At 66.8% G+C, this 340-nt stretch overlaps 1 protein-coding gene across 1 annotated transcript in view; it reads left to right on the forward strand.

Moving 5' to 3' along the window:
- PREB (prolactin regulatory element binding) overlaps positions 1-340 on the forward strand; it is a gene marked incomplete at both ends in the record, with an annotated part of 1,274 nt that overhangs the window by 411 nt on the left and 523 nt on the right. Inside the window, one exon of the mRNA XM_010134721.1 lies at positions 240-340. This exon is cut by the window's right edge and continues 28 nt beyond it. Within this exon, the coding sequence (XP_010133023.1) occupies positions 240-340 (101 nt within the window). The remainder of the gene's footprint in view (positions 1-239) is intronic.

Here is a 340-nt window from a genome sequence, read left to right on the forward strand (position 1 = left end):
GCCGGTGAGGGCAGGGGGCCCGGAACAGACACCTCCACAGCTGCTGTCCCAGACTGGGCCCTTTCCCAGTCCATGCTCTGTTTGTGGGGAGGGGGAAGGAGTGGCTTTGCTACCCACTGCAGCAGGCTGGGGTCTGCTCCACATTTGGGCTCAGGAGAGGGGAGGGTGCTGGTCCCCCTCACAGCCCTGGGTGCAGGGAGTTGGCAGCGACCGGGCCTCACGCCCTCTCGTGCTCTCCTGGTGCAGGTTTGGGGCAGTGGAGGACAACGCTGGGGCGTTGCGGCTCTACACAGTGCAGGTGCCCCACAAGCGGGAGCGCCGTCCCCCACCCTGCTACATC

The sequence above is a fragment of the Buceros rhinoceros genome, unplaced genomic scaffold, assembly GCF_000710305.1.
Source record: "Buceros rhinoceros silvestris isolate BGI_N320 unplaced genomic scaffold, ASM71030v1 scaffold25804, whole genome shotgun sequence".
In the NCBI taxonomy this organism is placed as follows: Eukaryota; Metazoa; Chordata; class Aves; order Bucerotiformes; family Bucerotidae; genus Buceros; species Buceros rhinoceros.